Source organism: Myxocyprinus asiaticus, chromosome 38 (assembly GCF_019703515.2).
Source record: "Myxocyprinus asiaticus isolate MX2 ecotype Aquarium Trade chromosome 38, UBuf_Myxa_2, whole genome shotgun sequence".
Taxonomy (NCBI): Eukaryota; Metazoa; Chordata; class Actinopteri; order Cypriniformes; family Catostomidae; genus Myxocyprinus; species Myxocyprinus asiaticus.
The window spans coordinates 41153429-41172573 of NC_059381.1; the positions used below are offsets into that span (position 1 = coordinate 41153429).

The 19145-nt window shown below is 42.9% G+C and overlaps 1 protein-coding gene across 2 annotated transcripts in view; it reads right to left on the reverse strand.

Moving 5' to 3' along the window:
- LOC127429136 (calcium/calmodulin-dependent protein kinase type II subunit alpha) overlaps positions 1–18807 on the reverse strand; it is a 217675-nt gene extending 198868 nt beyond the window's left edge. For both annotated transcript variants that reach the window (XM_051677982.1, XM_051677981.1), the window contains exons 1-2: positions 18631–18807; positions 17038–17132 (exon numbers count right to left, since the gene is read on the reverse strand). In XM_051677982.1, the coding sequence (XP_051533942.1) occupies positions 17038–17132; positions 18631–18692 (157 nt within the window). In that variant the 5' untranslated portion in view covers positions 18693–18807. The remainder of the gene's footprint in view (positions 1–17037; positions 17133–18630) is intronic.
- Positions 18808–19145: the final 338 nt, after the last annotated feature.

Sequence of the window (19145 nt, forward strand, 5' to 3'; positions counted from 1 at the left end):
CAACCCTGCCGGGTGCCCCTATCCAGAGTAAAATAATCTGAAATTAATCAATTTGTTTGTACCACCGCTACTGGGTGTCTATAAAGTAACTTAATCCATCCAATAAATGTATTCCCAAACCTGTATATTTCCAAAATCTTAAAAAAATAATCCCATTCTACCATATCAAACATCTTTTCGGTGTGAAGTGAGATGGCAGCGACCGGAGTCTGATCATTAGCCACTGACCACGTGATATTGATAAAACGCCTAATGTTATCAGAAGAGCTGCGACCCCAAATAAACCCCACCTGATCTATATGTATAAGAGATGTCATAACTATACTTAATCGGTTAGCCAGAATTTTTGACAATATTTTTACATCTAGCTGGATCAGGGAAATTATCTTGCCTCACTTGGATCTTTGTCCTTTTTAAGAATCAGACTGATCCGGGCTTGTGTCATGGTTGGCGGAAGCTTTCCATTCTTTAATGATTCCGTATAAACTTCTAACAAAAGTGGAGACAGTTCTGTAGCATAAGATCTAAAAATTCAGCGGCAAAGCCGTCTGGCCCCGGAGCCTTACCTGTTTGGCGAGGCCTTAATTACCTCGCCAGGTTATCTCAGAATCAAGAGAAATCGTCAGTTTAGAGAGTTCTAATGGTTCCTCAAAGTTTCTAATATCTTCATCAGTAAACGAAGACGTGGAACTATAGAGATCAGAATTCTTTAAAAGCATTATTAATATCAATGGCTGAGGTAAATATTTTACCACTGGCAGATTTCACTGAGGGAATGGTAAAAAAAGACTCTCTTTGCTTTATATATCTAGCCAAAAGCTTCCCTGCTTTGTCCCCCGACTCAAAGTATGACTGTCTTGCCCTGAATAGCCAAAACTCCACCTTCCGCGACAAAATAGAATTATATCTGTATTTCAATCAGGTCAATTCTCTGAGGCCATCAGACAACATTCGGCGCTTCAGCTCTGCCTCGGCACTTTTAATATTCCCTTCCAACTCCACGAGTTCTCGTGCTTTGGATTTTTTGGTGAATGAGGCATATTGTATGATCCGACCCCTAAGAAACGCCTTAAGTGCCTTCCAAGCCACGCCCACAGAGGATACTGAGGACCAGTTGGTCTCCATATAAACATTGATTTCATACTTTAACATTTGTTGGAATTCAGGATTTTGTAATAGGGATACATTAAAGCGCTAACTTTATGATTTCTTTTTCTCCGTATGTGGCAACACCTCTAAACTCACCAGGGCGTGATATGAGACTAAGATGTTTCCAATTGAGCAATCAACAACAGATGAAATGAGGGACTTAGATTTAAAAAAAAAAAATCTATTCTAGAATAAATCTTATGGACTGTTGAAAAAAAAAAAGTATAGTCCCTACCAGATGGGCTCAAAAGTCTCCAAATATCTGTAAGACCAAGATTTTTATACATCCTGTGAAACGTCAATGTTGCTCTAGGGGGCTTACACACTTTTGCTTCACTATGATCAAGGACTGAGTCCATCAATAGATTAAAGTCTTTTCCCAATATTATATCATGAGGGGTGCCAGCGGCTTGCAACATCCCTTCAAGATCTATAAAAAAGCCCTGATCATCAGCGGTGTGTAAATATTAACCAAAATCAAACTTTGCCCCTGAATTTCTGCTAAAACAATAATGACTCTTCCTAATTTATCTTTAATCTGTTTGAGACATTTGAATTGTAAATGCTTACTTATCAGTGTAATGATTCCCCTGCTCTTACTTGAGCCAGCACTAAAGAAAACATGTCCACCCCATATCTTCCCAAATTTTTCAGCTTCCTGTTTGGGAAAGATGCGTTTCTTGAAGAAACACTATATCATATTTCTTACGTATAAAAGTGCAATATGTAACAATTTACATGTAATATTCGCCCTTTTTTTGCCAATGTGTGAATGGCTTGTAATGCAACTTAAAAAATGAGCCCTTTCCAGACTTCCTAGGTTGCCTATTAAAGCCTGTAGACTGATTTTCATGCGAAGGGAGCAGGTCGCTTTTGCCGGGAAAATCCAAAGGATGTGACATTTATGGCGCTCCCGAGAGCCTTGCCTCAGACAGTAATAGCTTCTCATCTGCTATTCAACAGCGACAACAAACTGCAACACTATGTAACGTTATCTTAGAGATGGAATCCAGCAAACGTCCAGCTCCCATCACAACACCGACTCCTACACAAACTCAGAGTAAGCCAAAAAAAAAAAACATTTATCTACTGAATCCAGTCTGGCTAAGCGGGAACGTGATCGTGGTCGAGCGAAAACTAGAGTGAACATCGGCAGGGCATTTGATTCCTGGAGGGACCTTCGTTTGGTTTTGGGGATCAAAACTGACCTTGAATTGGTGTTCTTCTTATTGGACAGGTAAGCTTACAAAACTGCAAAGTATGTGAAATATAGTGCCATAAGGATTGATCTGTGTAATTTTAGCTGAACTACAATAACACATGCAATGAATGCTAGACAATGTTCAAGATAATGCAAAAAGACCCATTAATTAGTGTAACGTAACTTGCTTATACAGAAAATATATACATTCTATTATTATAAAACAATAGCGCATCGATATATCAAAATGACAGTTGTGATGGAATCACATCAATACTGAATTGTCAAAATATTTATAATGTACAGTCTATTTTATAAACAGCTACTGTCATCATCCACCAAATTTAGCTAACAGCTCTTGATAAAGCTGGCTAGCTAGCTAATGCCGAGATATGCTATTGTATAAATGCAGTCAATGTATCATGCAAAGAAAAGTGATTACTTCAATTTACAGTCTCGCATAGTCAGACCTATATCCACACTTTGTTTTAGCCCTGTTCCAGCACTGAAGAGTCAAATATAATATACAGTCTCAAAGTTTGTAGTAAAACAATCATAACTGTGTAATTTTAATTATGCTACCTCATCTGTCAGCATGATGCTGGTGAATCACGTTGTCTCTTTGTACGTTACGTCATTGTTTTGGTCGATGCTCGCTCGCTCGCATCCATATGGAGTGTGTGCTCGAGCGTGAGCACGAGCAACAGGTAGCTGGCTGCAGTTCATTTAACGGCCACAGGTGTCATTAATAACAAGGTTTATGAATCTTACATACTGGTTATTTCTCTTCCTTTAAGAAGAGAAATAACCTTCCTTCTTTTCATGGGGTGCCCCAACCCATTCACATTCCACGTGGAGAGAGACAATCCACTCATATTAACATTTGACATTTTGACATATTAGAAAAAATTGATTGTGTGTCAAAAATAAAATTATAAAGACAATATTCCAACATTAGTGCAACAATCAAACCCTGAACTTCCCCCCGAACCAAACAAACAGAAAAAAGAAAAACGTGCCCATTAACCCCGCGCACAACAGCGCCAACAGGTGTCCATCCTGCTAAACTCATACAGTCCATGTACGCCTGCGAGAGTCCCCGTGACAACTTTGCCGTACACATTTTGTGAGACAGAATTACACAACAGAAGATAATCTATAAAACAAACTCCAGCCAATAGGCAGAATAAACAGAAAGAACATGTAGATTCATCGATATAACTGTCCTGAAGGTATGTTCCTTCACAAAACAAGCTCCAGCCGCTAGCGGAACCAGCACAAAAATAAAAGCTGTTCAGTTTCCTCAGGCAGTCAAACGAATGTTCAGTGAGCCGGCCCATTTGACTGCAACTTGAGTACCACAAAATTACTTACTCAGTCCATTGACTTTATGAAGGACATCGCTTGCTAGAGACATGTAAATATTTTGCGGCCATCCTTAGCATCTATTCTCAATTTGGCCAGGAACATCAGTGCAAAAGCGACCTTCTGTTGATGTAAGAGCTTCTTGCATTCCTTGAATCGATCACATTTCTCTCTTGTCGAATTTGCAAAGTCTGGGAACAAGAAAATGCTGTGGTTCTTCCAAGAAAGCCTTCCTTTATATTTCACGTTACACAAGATCTTTATCAGATGATCTCAGAAATTTGGCCAGAATTGATCGAGCCTGTGTCCCTCAGCGGATCGCCGAGCCAGAACCCTGTGAGCTCGCTTGATTTCCAGTTTATGGCCTGTTATGTCAAGCAGACTGGGTAAGAGCCCGTCCAGGAATTTCACCATATCCCAACCTTCTTCTTCCTCAGGAATTCCAACAATTCGGACGTCATTCCGCCGAATGCAATTCTCCAAGTCCTCCAACTTTTTCCAGACGTGCTCCAAATCCACTTTGGTCGCTAGTGGATTAGCAGCTAATTCCCTCTCTGATGACTCCAGATAATCGATCCATTTCTCGACATCCCCCACTCTTGTAACCACCTCAGTGAATTTCGTCTCCATGGCAGTGATCGATCTACGTATTACAGCAAGATCCTCCAAGTCACCAACATCCTTCGTCAGCATTGCCGACAGTTCAACAATTCTCGCTGAATTTCCTTCACTTCTCTGGCCAAATCGTCTCCCTGGCTTGTGGCCTGCTGCTCAGGGGTGTCACTTTGAGCACGTAAGTGTCTTTTAATGTCTCCAGAGCCCGAGGATTTTGAATTCCTTGACATATTGTCTTCCTAGACCAGTTAAGGATCAGGGTGTATCGAATCTCACCAGTCGTTGGTCGTTGCTGACATAAAAATTATTAAAACTAGCAAAGTGCGCAGAGCTCACTGTTCACACATCCGAACCCCACATGGCATCACGTGACTCCCCGAGAGTCAGCATGTTTTAAATTTAAGAAGTATTCAAAAGGGTGGTTAAATCTATATCTTCAGAAGCTATATGATATGTGTGTATGTGAAACAGATGGAAATGTAAGTACTTTTTTTACTCTACATCTACACTTTCCCTTTAACATCTGAAAGTTACATGTGGTGCTGGTTTAGTTTCACTTGCACATCTGAAATATTAGAGTGAGAAAAATATCGACTGAACATAAATAAAAACAAATATAATATTACGAAACATGAGCTCAAACAGAGTGTATAGCACTGTGCGTAGCTCAAGTTTGATCAGCACGTAGCTCGAGTTTGTGTTTGTAGCCTGCTAAGCCTTCTCTATTTTTCTTCTCTACTTTATCATTCTATTAACACACTTACAACACTTTACTTTTATATTGTGAAAGTAAAGTAGCTGTTAGATACTATTTCAGATGCGGCCAGTACAGCGAGACATGTACACTCTTCAGTTCTGGCAGTAGAGCCCCTGCAGCAGGGCGAATGGGCATAGCCTCAGGGCGAAGCGACACCACTCTTCTGTTCCTGTTAGTGTTTCCAACAAGTTCTTCCCACTAATGCACCCACTGAGAATCCTGTTAAAATCACCCTGTTCTAGGGGATTCTATATAATGAATGTAAAATTAGAGACTCCAGCCACCTTAGTCAAATGTCTTCTGGGGGCGAGAGTGCCTGACATTAGAGTAAATGTAAAAGTTCTGGTTAATGCTAGTTCCCTGTCTGTCACTCACTCGACGTTGTGTCGATGTAGTGACACTAGGGGTTCGATCTTGAGAGCCCCAATCACCTTTGCTTAAAATAGAAATGTGGAATTTGCATTCAACTCTCTGCCCTGTACATACGGGTATAAAAGGAGATGGCGTGCATCACTCATTCAGATTTTTTTCTTCGGAGCCGAATGCTTGTGTGTTCGTCCTCTCACCTCTTGCTACACTGCTGGATATTTTACAGCACATACCCTCGCACGGTCGAGTGTGGTGCTTCCCCTGGGTGCTTCGGCAGCCTGAGTCTGCAGGTGCTAAAAGAGTATATTCAAAAGAGTATATTTTCTCTAAAAGAGCTCGCGCAAATGCTTGGCGTCTTTTTAAAGATGTCCTTCCGCGTTTGCGCTACTGGATGTGGCCATTATCTCTCTCCAGATATCCATGAGATTTGCCTCAAGTGTCTGGGTCGCCAGTACGCCGAGGCGGCTTTCGTGGAAGGGTTGTGTTCTCATTGCGAGAACATGCCCATGAGAACGTTGCAGTTGCGGCTCACTTCCCTCTTCATGAAGCAAGGAGCAACCGCGGCTGCTCCCCAACCCGGTCCGTCCTGGGCTGACACTCAGCCGGTCAGGTCGGCAAGCACCGCTGGTGATCTGGATGTGGACATGGGAGTGTTTCTGCCGGCTCAGCCCCCGTGGACCTCCCATACCCCAGCACGGTCGTTCTTTCTGGACGAGCTGACGAGCGATGCAGGCGGTCTGCCTCAGGGCGGGTTTTATGTGTTGTTCGCGGCTCGCGACAAGGATGAGCTTTCGGTCGCAGCATCGGAGGGTGGGCTTCTGCTATCAGAAGTGGAAAAATCTTTTGAGCTCCTGCCCACGGGCGGTAGAGCACAGGATGAGTCGAACGCTGAGCTTGCCCGGGAGGCTGCGAACATCGGGCTGAAGTGAACCCTCTACCCTTCCCTGAGCATTCGTGGCTGGATGATTGGTTTCTGGGCTCGGAGCGTGACTCACGGCCGTGTCCCGGCCCGGTGCCTTTCTTCCTGAAAGTGCACGAGGATAAACAAATTTGTGGAAGGCACCTTTTACTGCCTGTACACGCTTCACGGCCTTGTCCACTCTGACTACCCTCAACGGCGGAGCGGCTAAGGGATATGTCGGGCTTCCCCAGGTAGAGCGCATAATAGCGGTGCATTTATGCCCGCAGGGCGCAGCCACCTGGCGCGACCAACCAAGACTCCCTTCCAAGGCCTGTAAGTTCTCTTCCTCTTTAATGACGAAGGCTTACAAGACCGCGGGTCAGTCCGCTTCTGCCCTGCATGCCATGACCATCTTGCAGGTCCACCAGGCCAAGGCATTGAAAGATTTGCACAAGGGTAGGACTGACCCAGGGCTGATGCAGGCACTGCACACTGCGACCGACCTCACCTTACATGCGACGAAGGTCACGGCGCGTGCCCTGGGCCGGACGATGTCCACTCTTGTGGTCCAAGAGTGGCACCTGTGGCTCAACCTTGCGGAGATCCGTGACGCTGAGAAAGTCCACAAGGGGGGGCTTTTTGGCAACACCATCGAGGATTTTGCCCATCAGTTCTCGACGGTGAAGGAGCAGACTGAGGTGATTAAACACATCCTGCCATGGCGCGACCCAGCTACCTTCAGGCCACCGAGGTCCGCACCCCGTCTGCTTCTCACCAGAGCCGTTCCCCTGCACTGCGAGCCCCAGCTCCTTTAAGATCCTCCCATGGGAAGTCAGCTCCACCTGCCCGTCAGCCAGCCCCCAAGAACCCCAGACAGGCTTCAAGGTGGTCCTGACATGGGCCGTCCAGGGATGAGGCAACTTCTCCTCACCTGTCTGGCCCGGGGCATCTCTCCAGCCCCACCATCGCCCCAGGGCCAGCACATAGTGAGTATTACATCGCCATGTGCCCTCCGGGCAATATAAGAGCAGTTTCCTCATTCCCTGGGCCAGCGCACTCACAACGACCAGGCGCTAGAAGTCTTTCCGGTCAATCAGGCGAACGCGAGTACATCCCGTTCCCTCAATCTCTGTCGAGAGACAGCCGGTGAACAGGTAAGTGTGCTGGTCTCTGGGGCCGCTGGTCTCTGGGGCCACCCCAGTCACTGGCCATCGTTGCGGGCTTAAGGAGCAGCACGTCTCCCCTGGGCTGTCTTCCAGGTGGGGCGCCTGCTCTGCCTTGCCACGAACCACCCTGCCCGGGCACGGTAGGTCCAGTCGTCCCCCTGGTGCCGCTGTCACAGAGGCTGGAGGCCTGGTTAGCACTCTACAGCCCCTCGCGGTGGCTTATCAGGACAATTTGCCTTGGCTACACGATCCAGTTCCCTATCTGTCACTCACTCGATGTTGTGTCGATGTAGTGACACTAGGGGTCACTCTTGGGAGCCCGAGACACCTCTGGTCTTTGATAAAAGGCCAATGAAAATTGGCAAGTGGTATTTGCATGCCACTCCCACGGACATACGGTATAAAAGGAGCTGGTATGCAACCACTCATTCAAATTTTCTCTTCGGAGCCGAACGATCATGCTCACTGAGCTGAATTTCTACTGTTCATTCACCTCTGCTGGATCTGATGGCACATTTCAGCGGCTTCTCCCTCCTCTGCACTGGTGCACTGCAGAGAACGCCCCTGGGTGCTTCGGCAGAAGAAAATTAGAGACTATATTTTCTGAAAGAGTTTTCTTCTCAAAAAGAGTATATTTCTCTAAAAGAGCGGCACACACAGAACGTCTTTTTAAAGACGCGTCTTTTTAAAGATGCCTTTCCGATTGTGTGTTATTCCTGGTTGCGGTTGTTATCTCTCAACTTCATGACCGCTGTCTTTTGTGTCTGAGCGCGACCCACACAGAGGCAGCGTTTGTGGATGGTTCATGTTCTCACTGTGAGAACATGACCATGGCAACGTTGCAGTCGTGGCTTGCTTTCGTAAGCAAGCCACCCCAGCGGCTCCCCGCCTCGGTCCTTCTACTTGCGGGTATGAGGCCAGCGCGCCTAGCACTGGGGGTGATTTGGGGACCCCAATGGGATCGCCTCCGCCGGGTATCCCCCCGTGGATCTCCCATTCCCCAGCACGCTCGTCTGCCCCAGTCGGGCTTCCGGATGAGTCCGCCTCTTGTTCGGAGCCCACGAAGATGATGAGCTCTCGAGCGCAGCATCGGAGAGCAGGCTTGTCCAGTCGGACGCAGAAGCCTCAGCTGGGCTCCCCCCCTCGAGGATGATTGCCCAGTCACAGGCTGATGCAGATATTATGGACATACTTTCCGGGGCGGCCGCGAGCGTTGGGTTACAGTGGAACCCTCCGCTCTCCCCTGAACCCTCGTGGCTCGATGATTGGTTCCTGGGCTCACAGAGCCGTTCAAAGCAGCCACGCCCCGCTCCAGTGCCCCCTCCCCAGCACCTTTTACTGCCTGGCCCTGATTCCACAGTTCCCCCGCCCTCGCTACCCTCGATGGCGGGGCGGCCAGGGGCTATACGGCGATTTCCCCCAGTAGATAAGGCGCTCGCAGTGCACCTATGCCCGCAGAGCGCCGCCACCTGGTGTGGACGCCCTAAGCTCCCATCCAAGCCCTGTAGGTTCACGTCATCCCTGACGGCTAAAGCCTACAGCGCTGCTGGACAAGCTGCCTCTGCCCTGCACGCCATGGCTCTCCTGCAGGTCTACCAAGCCAAGGCGTTGAAAGAACTGCACGAGGGTAGTTTCGCCCCAGATTTGATGCAGGAACTGCGCTCGGCAACCGACCTCACTCTCTGAGCGACGAAGGTCACAGCGCGGTCTCTCGGGCAAATGATGGTCACATTAGTGGAGGCTATCCGGCATATCCTGCCCCGGCGCGGCTCAAGATCCCACACCCCGTCTGCTCGTTGCCAAGGGCGTCCCCCTGCAGTGACTGCACCGGCTCCACCACAGCCCGCCGCTTCGGTCCAGCCCCTGTGTGGAGCCCACCACAGGAAGCAGACGCCACCCGTCTCACAGTCGGCCACTAAGAACCCACGGAGGTCGTCAAAGCACCCCTGAGATGGGCGACCCAGGGACAATGAAACCCACTCATCTGGAGCTGGTAAGAAGACCACTCCATTCCCCAGTGGAGGGCCGGGTGGAAAATCTTTTGTTGCCTTTTTGTTCGATTTCGCCGCATGCCCAAGTGGCTGCGGTACCCAACAGCTCAGCAAAAGAGTGGTTTCCTTCCTCCCTGGGTCAGATACCCGGTGTGCACGGTTGTCATCAAGGGTCAGTGTTTAATCAAAGGTTTTGTATGAACTGTAATACTAATGACTAATGTCTTTGAAGTCCATCCTGGATTAACTGCAGAAGTTCACATAGATGCAATTGTCCTTGTTAGTTGGCTGATGAAGGGTTTTGTTGGCAATTAATTGATAGTCTATGTATTCCATTTCAAGAGTGTAGTCCATCATTAGACCGAGGTGATGCAGGGAGAGATCAGTTAGGTGCATCGCAGTTCAACCGGCCAGTCATTTCGGTGAGGTCTATCCTAAGTCCAAGGTTCAAGCAATGGCATATGAAGTATCCCATGTCTTATGGTTGGAGTTGGCATCAGTTCATCCTCTGAAGTCCATTGTAATAGACTGAAGTGATGTTTGGCTGGCACCGGCTGCTATTAGTCATCATCACTCAGAGACACGTAGCAGTGGAGTCCAACACGAAGCAGGAATGGACCTGGATCCAGCCAGTTTTGGTGACCTCAAGATAGGAGTCCCGAGGTTGAGACAGGGAAACAAATAGAATAATATTAGCATAGATGCCACTCAATTTATTGCAGAGTTATAAATCATGATCAATGTTTCAGGTTTCTGGTTCCGGCAGACCTAACTAAAGCAGCCTAATTGTGAGTTGAAAGATAAATTAGGTGAATGCTTGGCTAATTAGATGAGTCTTTAGTCTAGACTTAATTTCTAGGGAATCATATCCCAAGGTTATCAGAGCCGGCCAGATCCAGCTCCGTTCCTGCTTGGTGTCGGACTCCACTGCTATGTGTCTCTGAGTGATGACGACTAAATACAGCCGGTGCTAGCTAGACATCACTTCAGTCTTTTAAGATGGACTTCAGAGGATGAACTGATGCCAACTCCAACTGTAAAACATCGGATACTTCATATGCCACTGCCTGAACCTTGGATTTATGGATGGACCCCACCGAACCTCACCAAAATGACCTGCCAGTTGAACTGCAAAGCACCTCATTGATCTCTGCCTGCCTCACCTTTTCTATTGATGGACTACACTCTTGAAATGGAATACATAGACTATCATTTAATTTCCAACAAATGCCTTCATCTGCCAACTAAAAGAGGAAAATGCATCTATGTGAACTTCTGCAGTTAATCCAGAATGGACTTCAAAGACATTAGTCATTAATCTGACTAATGGCCCCACCTTCTCCAGGCCATCTCTCTGTCCATCCTACCTGCACTCACGAACATAATTAACACAACTCTACTTACAGGCACTTTCCCACTACATTTAAGCAGGCTTGAGGTAACCCCGCTGCTGAAAAAACCTGCACATAACCCCACACATGTAGAACACTACAGTCCAGTCTCTCTCATCCCATTAATGGCAAAAACACTTGAAAGGGCAGTTTTCAATCAAATCTCTGCCTATCTCTCACAGAAAAAGCTGCTGGATGACAATCAGTCTGGCTTCAAAAGTGGACACTCCACTGAGACTACCCTGCTGTCTGTCACTGAGTCGCTGAGACAGGCGAAAGCTAGATCCAGATCATCCGTCCTGATTCTGCTGGACCTTTCTGCAGCCTTTGACACAGTCAACCATCAGATCCTACTCTCCACCCTCTCTTCTCTGGGCATCACAGGAACTGTGCTTGACTGGTTTAATTCCTGTTTCTCAGGTAGGTCCTTCAAGGTAGCTTGGAGAGGTGAGGTGTCCAAGTCACATCAGCTACTTACTGGGGTACCTCAGGGTTCAGCACTTGGGCCACTTCTCTTCTCTATATACACAACATCACTGGGGCCCATCATTCAGGCACATGTTTTCTCTTACCACTGCTACGCTGATGACACACAGCTCTACTTGTCTTTCCAGCCCAACGACACCACAGTGACTGCTCGAATCTCTGCCTGTTTGGCAGACATATCGGCCTGGATGAAGGAACACCACCTGCAACTTTACCCAGCCAAGACCGAACTCCTTGTCTTTCCAGCCAACCCTGCTGTTGAACACAACATCACCATGCAGCTGGGTTCAACTACAGTAACGCCCCCACAGTGAGCCTGGTTTCTCCCAAGGTTATTTTTCTCCATTAACCAACATCTTATGGAGTTTTGTGTTCCTTGCTACAGTCGCCTTCAGTTTGCTCACAGGGGTTCTAAATACAATTATTATTTAATTATTTAATTTCTATACATAATTTACAATCATATTTAATCAAACTACACAGTGATCACTCTAAGACTTTATAGATATTACATTTTCATTTTTTGTTAATGCATGATTTTCTGTAAAGCTGCTTTGAAACGATGTGTGTTGTGAAAAGCGCAATACAAATAAAAATGACTTGACTGGACTATTGAATTAATTGCAATTAATCAAATATATCAATATTTTCAGAGAAAGACTCCCAAATAAAAACAATTCAATATATAATAATTAAATAATTACAAATATAATATAATACTTTAAATATAATAATTCAGATAATTAAAATAAATTACAATATTGTGGCATTCAAGTAAAGAATTGAATAGGCAAAAAAGTGGCTTTAGAAAGCAATATATTGTTCATTTTCTCTCATTGGCCTACAATGCACAGCAATCCATTTTGCAACTGAATTCGTCAATCTGTCAGAGGTAAACTTATTATAAGGGCTTTTCTAAGGATGCAATTATGTACACATGCATCAAACGGACACATTTGGAGCGTCTCACTTTGGTTGTGTCACACCATAAACATGTCATAAACACGTGTTTTTGGACGCTGTGTCTGGTAAAATGTAGTTTGAAACTTACAAAAACACATCTCGTGACCTCTGCATTCGGAGTTGCGCTCCGTCCAGCTATCTTTGAATGCAAGTACTTATCATCATCTTGAGCTGTCTTCTGCTTAGTAAGTGTGGTTTGTTGCCTGTGCAGCTGTGCTTTGCGCTGAATGCCCCCTGTTGACTGGTACTTGCAAAAACATGAAGGTGGAACTTCAAGCTTATATATATATATATATATATATATATATATATTAAATTAAATTACTAGCTTAATCTTTACTGTGTGATTATTAGAGTTACAGTAATACAGATTTGATACAGTCAGAGTTTGACTAAAAAGCAGACCTGTTATTGAAATGTATTTGGCTTAAAGCTACTAAAGTTTTCCAGACAAAGACGGTGAGTATTTTTCTCTTTTTCTTGTCAATGTTGTTGTTTGATTAATATTAAACATAACAGATAGCAGCAGGTCTATTAGGCTGCATTTACCTATTAAAAAGATCTGATATTTTGAGAAGATTTTTGTCCTGTCTGCATCACAAAATTCATTAACATCTTTGTTTAAATTAATATTGTGTCAGGATGGAGCAGATTTTTGTCCTGTCTGTTTACACTCTCGTAATACATTAGATTAGCGGCTCTGTTTACATTCATATCATGTCAAGAAGGGTGATTTTCAATGTTCACGCGTGCAGCTGCATTCACCGCGAGGCACGCTCTATAGATCTTATAAACAGTAGCGCCATCTTTGATTTTTGACGGGAATGAAAACAAGGCTGTGAGGGATAAACTCTTCAATGGCATGCACTTAAAAAGCTATCTAAAAGCTCTTAGATCACATCTAAATTTCCACAACTTATGTTGTCTGGAGATTTTTCTTGGAAAGCTATTTTTTCAATATTTTGTCAGCTGAACGATCCATTGAAGAGACTATACGTCTAATCCCTCATTGTCTGCTGTGAATAATGTCTATAGAGCATGCGGTGACATACGCATGTGAGCATTTAAAAGCAGCCAGCTGTAGTCAAACAGGGCGTGGGTATGGAGTCAGTACTGTGTACTGCCAGTGATTTTAACAGGTGGCTATTAAAATATTAAACTGAGCAGAGATTTCACGGCAACCCAAGCCAGTAATGGAACCACTGCTCTACATCTTAGGGTGCTTTCACACTGGCAGTTTAGTTCGAAACAGAGCACGGTTCGCATGAAAAATTGGTAATGTGAAAGCTGTCATGTGGACCGGCGAGACTACCTGTAGGAGGTGGTCTGAGTTCGGTTGCAATGGAACTGTAGCTCGATTCGCGTGAATGTGAAAGCAACTCGGACTTGGGTGCGCACTCGTTCAGGAAGTAAAGTAACCTGCGCATGTGTTTTAGCCGATGACGACATCATTAGTTTCAACAACATACGAGGATCCACACATTCCTGAAAGTCCCAAAAAAGTAATGACACCACAATGACATACGAGTACAATCAACACTATAAATATTGTCTGTCTGTCTATGTATCTATACACCTTATAAATACTGTATATAAATACTATTATAGGTTATAAATACAGGGTATAATAGGAGATGACAGTGGCGATAACTTCACCTTGGACACGAGCGTGAGTAAGCGTGCAGTGTAAACAAAGATGCAAATGAATTCCTTGCAATCAGCTGTCTCCTCAAAAAACACCGTTTGCGAGCAGCAGCAAGCCGCCTTCCCCTGGACATCTGATGAGTTATGCCATGAAGCGCATATATACGCAGTTGTCATTCACTCTGCTGTGCATAATGGCACCAAAATAACAAAAAAACAAAAAGTATGATGAGTCGCGTTGTGTTCTCCATGCAGGATGACATAAGATGAACACAAATGGTAATGGGGTTCGATAGAATCAAGTGAGTGTGAAACCAGACCAATGCTTCGGGGGGACCGGGAACAATCGCACTCGGAATCAGACCGCAGCAAACGTGCTTAGTGTGAAAGCCCCCTTAGATTAAGGTCATCCTGTCACCTACATGTTTGGCAGTAACCTCAAAGGATTAGTTTACCTTCCTTCACTGACCACTGAAGCAACTATGGTAAAATACAGACAGAAATCATCATGAAAGCCTGATTCAGTGATCAGAAACTGCCAGTTCTTTAGTGACATTCTGTGTCTTTTATCATGTTTGTCTCATTATTTATGCTCAGTCTTGGTCAAATCTTCATTGCTTTTATGGCTAATCATGATTATTACATATGAAATGAATAAACCTAGAATACTGTTGGCCTGGATGAAGAATTAGTTGACTGTAGATAAACAGCAGGCTTTACGTGTCGCTCTTTGGGAAATTCTCACACTAGATTTATTTTTATTTTTTTTCACCAAATGTTACAGCCTCTGTTGTAATCTTCACAAACACACAGAAACAGATAAATTAAAATACAGAATGCAACAGAATAGAATAAAATGGACTAGAATAGAATAAAGCAGAGTAGAAAAGAATAAAACAGACTAGATTACAATAGAACAGAACATAAAAGATTAGAATAGAATGGAATAAAATAGAACACAGTTGAATACTGCTAGAACCATTATTACTAATAATGTAAGGGGTTTGGATTGGCTGTCAGTGAGGGAGATTGTTAGCAACAAAGATGGATCACATGCACACTGCATTGTATGAAAAACAATTAAAACAACAATTCAAGTACAGTAGCTACTATTTGAAGCCTATCATATGAAGTGTTCTTGGCAACATGGTGTAGGAGGTGTAATATGGCTGCCTTCAGGGTATATCACTGCCTCCCACTGCAATACTTGACTTTCAGCTTTCACAATATAAGCTTACAAGGAAAAAAAAAAAAAAAAAAAAAAACTCAAGTGAAACCTCATCTGTAAAACTTTACATGCACTGCAGCAGTGTAGTTATTATGTAACATTACAGCAGGACTCCATCTCCAGTCGTATGGCTGCCATTTTTTCAGCTATGCCCATGACACCTACAACGCTGTTGTATTATTTATAAAAGCAGATACTTCAGGTCATAAGTAATAGAGGACTTGTTTCTTCACATGAATCCACCGGTTCAGTTCTTTCTCAATCACAATGAGAAATGCAACTCAACAACTTCTACATCCAGAACGTCAAATAACAAAAAAGATAAATGCATCCTTATCCCTGACAGTTCCTACAAGCATAAACTAGCATGTCTCTTGTGTAACTAAAAGCACTAAATTTCTCTGACAATATTATCAGTAGAGTTTAATATTGAATTTGCCTCAGCATTCGATCTGAATCCCCTTTAAGTATTAGTACTGCTTTTGTCAGCATCATTAGGTTTCATATTTAATGAAACTTTTAGATTATTGTCACAAACACTGTACATGCACTTTTTTGTTACTTTGGTAGGGAAACATGTTAATGTGAATGCATGATTGTTACCAAGTTAAAAAAAAAAAAAAAAAATGGTACTGTAACAGTTTACATTAATGTTCCCTTTGTTAAGGGTTTATAAATGAGTTCATTAATGACTACTACTTCTTTTAAAAATACTTTATATATATCACTGATATGCAGTTATAACAAACATGAATAAAAAAGATAACTTTTATGGAATACCTGCCAAATAGAGAGCCTTTTAACTTGCATGTAATTGATGCTTAATAAATGCACTTATTCATGCTTATTCATATGAATCCAAAACATAATATGCCCTAATTCATGATATCTGTCAAATAAATATTATTATTCTGAGATTAAAAGGAGGGATTGTGTTATTTTGCTACAGTCTGCTTTCTGTTTATATTTATTACTGTAATGTTTTGACTCACTTGTGTTGTCACTGATGTCAAAAGAATGGTGCTACTGCGAGTGCTGTCCCAATTTACCTAGTCCTAGTACCCTAAAGTCCTCTGAATTAGCATAAATAGCTAATTTTTGCATAGCAAATTGTTCAGTATATCATATAATGAAGACTTATGACCATTAACCATACAGAACTTTATGTACATGTCCACTTCGCATTAAGGTACATTTTCATAGGTTACTAATGTTGAATAATGTGTTATTAACATGTGATGTAAAATGGCTCACTATTTGGCAGGTATTGCATGAAAGTCACCCTTTTTATTCATGTTGCTATAACCGGAGATCAAGGATTTATAATGCATTTGTAAATTATTATTAGTCATAATGAACTCCTCTATTAACCCTTAAAAAAGAAATCTTTAATGTAAAGTGTTACCAAAACAATGTATGCTGACTGCATTGACAGTAAAATGTAATGATTATTGGATTTTATGTTACCTTTATAGTGTTCAGCAAGGTTCAAAAGAACTAGACATTACAAAAAGATAAAAACTATTTCCTGCTCTTTTGAATTACTTTCAAAAGATTTCCTTTCGATCAAATCAGTCTCACGCAAGACACTCATCTATACATAATTGTGTTATTCCAGATAAAACTGAATGAGAATAAAAGCAAAAAGATCAGTGTTGTAAACAAAGCTAGAGATTGGCTAGATATTGGCAATCGATTAACTGTAGAGAATGTTGACCATAGATTGAGTCCACTTATGATGCTGTACATATTAAAGGACCATAAACGGGTCGAAAAACTATTATTGAGTTTAAACTCAGATGTGCACCTACCCCGAGTAGACAGCTTCTTTGTATTGATGATCTTGGCAGCATACTCTTGCCCTGAGAGAACTTTCACACATCTCCGCACCACGGAAAATGCACCCCTACAAATCAGAAGATAAAGGAGATGTGTCTATATGTTGAACATTCAGTGCAGTATGGAACTGCAAATATAAACTCTAAGAAACAGAAGCAAGTTTACCTGCTAGGCAGGCAGTAATATGTTGGATTATGCAATTTTTCAATGTCTGTATTGAATTGCCACCCACAAATGCAATTATGTAAGCAGACTGCCCACAGACAGAAAAAGAAGTGTGTTCATTTGTGTCTGTGTGTGCGTAGGTGTATGTGTGTTCAGTATGAGTATGTTTGTGTGTGTGTGTGTGTGTGTGTGTGTGTGTGTATGTAGGAGTACAGCAGTGGGCACAAGGCCAGATGGAGTTGGAGACCCATCTCTGTAGAGGAGTTACATGCACTCAAATGAAGAAAACAAGTATACAATGCACTTGCTCAGGAATGAATACTGTAGTACAGAGTGGGCGGATGGCAAGAGGGAAGTGAGCTGAATTTTATTTTTAAACTTCTGCCTAAAACATTGGCTGCCATAAAACACCATATGCATCCACATATGTTTTATCTACATTTTACATTTGCAAATAAGGAAATATAGGTATATAACCCTCAACTGAATTATGTTCACGAACGTATATGATGTGATGTATGATGCTTATGTTAACCTAAAATATTTGCTTTGTGTGGTAACATCTAAATGGTTTTCTTCAAGAACAAAAATGTCTGAATCAACCTGAATACATTAGGTTACACCAACAAAATTAATTTTAAGTGTAAGATCAGGTAGAAATAGCTCCTTAGGGTAATAATTGCGGGTTACAACTATTTACAGTGTGTAATCATATTCATTTCTTGTACTGTTTTTTAAGGCATCTTTTGATACAATTTTTTTTTTTTTTTTATGAATCTGTAAAAAGCTGCTTGTTCTGCCAAATTATTTCATTCCATCACAATGAGAAGTACATTTTGACCCAACATTGCCCCCTAACACCATCTTTACCACTGTAAGCTCAACTTCGGTACTTTCTGTGTGCTAGACATGCATTTGTATTTTCTCAAATAACTCTTCAGACATTGCAGCAGAACTTTAAAGTCTTCTCCACAGTGGATCTCCTCCACCCAGTTGTTATGTTATGTAATATAAGTTGCGCTGTGTGCATTTTGATCAAGTTAGCATACACTCACTGATCTATTCTGCACACTCTCATAACAAAATATATCAATGAATCTCGATACAAGCGGAATTACCTTGCAACTGGTTCCAAATGAAACTTAAAGTGTATTTGCATTTCCCTTGGAGTCTTTCATGTATAATTTTTCTGTTTGTCCCAATTCTTCAAGGGGCAAGCTGTTTAACCATCAGCACATAACATTTCCTGACATGTACAAATGTTTACCTTGGAATCAATACAAATTGGAGAACTGTGCACCTCAGGATCATTTGTAAATAAATTATTCTTATTCACTGACAGAACACATACCTTTACATATTCTGCCTTTGTTGTAAAAATTCTTGCTTTTGCAACTTACTTTCCCAGTTCCTCAAACAGCTGGTATTCCTCTGTAAAGCGTGTGCAGATGATGGTCGCCATACTCAGTACCGTGAGCGCCGTGAAGCGTTTGAAGGAATGCAAGTGTGGTCAGATGCTCAACAGAGACGATCGGCTTCTAGATCTGGAAAAGTAGAATGAGAGAAGAATGGTGGCTCTTCCTGCTCTGCCTGCGACTGGCTGTCTCTTCCATACACAGCCCCCGTTGCCATGGCAGCCGCATCCCTCCTCAGATGCTCACACACATGAAGCCACGCAGAAAGTAAAACACACCCACACACCTTCAGAGCTGTTACTGTATGTGTGAATAGATATTTAAAATAGCCATCACTGATCAACTGAAACTGTTACTGTAAACCTTTATCTTTATATTCAAATGACCTCCCTTTACTCCAATGCAGCCTGTTTTACTAATTGGCTGGAAAACATGTATGAAAATACTTGCCTGTTCTAGCCTGTTGCAGAGTGATTTTATTTTGCTAAATTTTCTAGAAT